The sequence below is a fragment of the Hippopotamus amphibius genome, chromosome 11, assembly GCF_030028045.1.
Source record: "Hippopotamus amphibius kiboko isolate mHipAmp2 chromosome 11, mHipAmp2.hap2, whole genome shotgun sequence".
Lineage (NCBI taxonomy): Eukaryota > Metazoa > Chordata > Mammalia > Artiodactyla > Hippopotamidae > Hippopotamus > Hippopotamus amphibius.
This window is the reverse complement of record NC_080196.1, coordinates 23824447-23827458: the sequence shown is the minus strand read 5'-3', so window position 1 is coordinate 23827458 and position 3012 is coordinate 23824447. Positions and strand designations below refer to the sequence as shown.

The window sequence follows — 3012 nt, the reverse complement described above, 5'->3', positions numbered from 1 at the left end:
TTCCCCCTGGGTCCTGGTGAGCATGCTAATTTCTGTGTGCCCTCCAAGAGTGGAGTCTCTGTTTTCCACAGTCCTGTGGAGGTCCTACAATCAAATCCCACTGGCTTTCAAAGTCTGATTCTCTGGGGATTCCTCCTCCCATTGCCGGACCCCCAAGTTGGGAAGCCTGATGTGGGGTTCAGAACCCTTACTTTAGTGGGTGGACTTCTGCAGTATAACTGTTCTCCAGTTTGTGAGTCACCCATCCAGCATTTATGCGATTTGATTTTAATGGGATTGCACCCCTCTTACCATCTCATTGAGGTATCTCCTTTGTCTCTGGATGTGGAGTGTCTTTTTTGGTGAGTTCCAGTGTCTTTCTGTTGATGTTTGTTCAGCAGTTAGCTGTAATTCTGGTGCTCTTGCAAGAGGGAGTGAGTGCACATCCTCTTACTCTGCCATCTTGAACTGTCTCCTGGCTTTGGTTCTTAAAAGAAATCAGAAAATCATTTATTTTATGTTATTTTTTAAAATTTATTTTATTTATTTATTTATTTTTGGATGCGTTGGGTCTTTGTTGCTGCGCACGGGCTTTCTCTAGTTACGGTGAGTGGGGGCTTCCCATTGTGGTGGCTTCTCTTGTTGCAGGGCATGGGCTCTAGGCACTCAGGCTTCAGTAGCTGTGGCGCACGGGCTCAGGAGTTGTGGCACATGGGGTTAGCTGCTTCATGGCATGTGGGATCTTCCCAGACCAGATATGGAACCAGTGTCCTCTCCATTGGCAGGCGGATTCTTAACCACTGCACCACCAGGGAAGTCCTCAGGAAATCATTTCTTTTAAAAGTCTTGTCTGAATTATTATTTCCTCCAGCAGAGAACATCAAACTTTCCCCACTCTGCTGTTTTAAGCACAGTTTCTCCCCCAACACAGACCTTTGAGAGTCTTTCATAATTTCATTCACAAATATGCATGGATCTTGTTCAGAAGCCACCAGGAAGGAAACAGGACTGTTTGCACTGACTGTGACTGCTCAATAGGTCTCTCAGCTTTGTGCACACAGGCGTCACCCTGGGTAGCTTTCTCCTGCACATCTGCCTGCGTTCACCAGGTGAATTGACTTTCTGAAATCCACCCTCATTGGTATAAAAGTTGTTTATTATATAACTCACAATACCCACTACTCCTAAAATTTGGTACAAGACCCAGTTCTGCCACTTTTCGACATTAATGACTTTAAAATTGATTTATCTCCATCTTTACACATAGTTAGAATAATTTTAAAGGCTTTCCTAGCTCCAAATCTTAACATTTTCTGTCAATCAAGATTTTCTGTAGTTTCACTTTCCTTATTTGTCACATTTCCTCAGGATTGAAATGAGGAAGCTGTCAAGTATGTCAGGCTTTTGATCAGGTTTATCTACTTAGTTAGAAATGTGCGTGATGAAGGACTGTGGTTTTTTTGTTTGTTTGTTTTTGTTTTTTTTAAATAAAAGGACAGAAACTATTTTTATTCACAACCCCATCTGGTGGCTAAAAGGAAAGCAGTCTTTGGATATAGAGAAACCTGGTTTTGTAAGGAGTCCAGCTGTAAGACCAGGCTTGTCGTCAGCCTTCAACACTATCACCGAAGCATGGAAACTGTTTCTGATGGGTTTACTTACCTCTTGGGAAGACAGAAGCAACTGAAAACATTTTTTTTTAAAAAACTAAAAACAGAAGGAAATGTGTGTTAGAAAAGATAGCACAGAAAGCCTGTGACTTCAGCTCAACCTGACCATGTCACAGAGTCCATCACTATCAGTTTTGAATTAATCCTGTCGGTCAGGCTAATTATCAGGTCAGTCAACTTCTTCCTACTTTTTCTTATTCCGGATCAGGGTGTGAAAGTGGTGGTTGTCAAGAGCCCCTGGAGATGTCCCATCAATGGAAAGCGTACAGCAGCAATAGGATGGTACAGACACCAATAACGCCATCAAGGATGAGTGAGTCTCACCGCTTCCTAAGGTTGATCCGCTGGATGAGGCTGTTCACGGCAGGAAAACGATTGGCCAAAGTGTTCATTTTGCTTTGAATTGACTTCAACATTCCTCTCTGTGAAGTCATATTTTCTTTTGTTGCCATAGCAATGCTTATTGTCTCTTCTATTAGACGATCTGAGTTTCGTAGGTGGTCATGTTCTTTCAAAAATAGTTCAGTTCTTCTGTTGTTTACTCCAGACCCACTTTTATATGACTCAATATCCTTTCATACTCATCCCATGAGATTCTCCCTTTCCCGTATTGCCACAAAGTTTGCTTTGGTTTTATGGAATTCATGTGTATGATCCTGCAATATGTCTCTATGTCGCTGTAATGTATGCATCAGAGCCGCATTCAAGGAGGGGACACCTGCACTGTTAGTATATTCTGCCATTTTATCATTTACTCCTGTAAGCCTTGCCAAAAGCTGTTCAATCTCAATTGCCATAGTTTCAAACATTCTGTCTTGGCTTGATCCATTTAAAAGGGGTGTTGTGTCAGAGCTATACCTGTCGCGTCTTCCATCTCGGGCACTGCTGTGACTGTAACTTGTACATAGTTTACTGAAGGAAACTAGTTTCAGGTCAAGTTCATTTTCCAGCTGTCGAGCCTGTTTCCTGAGATCTTCCCAGCAATTGCTGGTTCCTGCCGCCATCTTTTACGACTGTGGTTTTTAAACATAAAATCAGCCAAAGTCCCTTTGAGTGTGTCTGGGGTGGGGGGGAGGTGAGCCCTAAAAATATTTAGATAACTGGGATTCCATGTCTCAGAGGTTTTTCTCTATAGTAAAAGAGCAATTTTCAAAGAGCTTTAATAGCTTACAGCTCAAAAAATAGCTCAGTTCAAACTACCTGCACCTCTAAGAGCCCACAGGCCTAATCCCAGCAGCTTTAAGGGAACAGCCTGCGCCTGTGAGAGCCCGGCCACAGGCTCCTCAGCCAGGTCCTGTGGAACAGCCCTCCCACAGGAGTGGCCAGAGGCCGAAACAAGGCGCAGGTCAGTGAAACAACCCCT

General features: G+C 43.3%; 1 protein-coding gene across 1 annotated transcript; it reads right to left on the bottom strand.

Moving 5' to 3' along the window:
- Window positions 1-1495: 1495 nt before the first annotated feature.
- On the bottom strand, window positions 1496-2653 carry LOC130832035 (Golgi SNAP receptor complex member 1-like). The gene is given in 1 exon segment (XM_057700577.1): window positions 1496-2653. A coding segment is annotated over 1 exon segment (684 nt). The 3' UTR covers window positions 1496-1969.
- Between the last annotated feature and the right edge of the window lie 359 nt (window positions 2654-3012).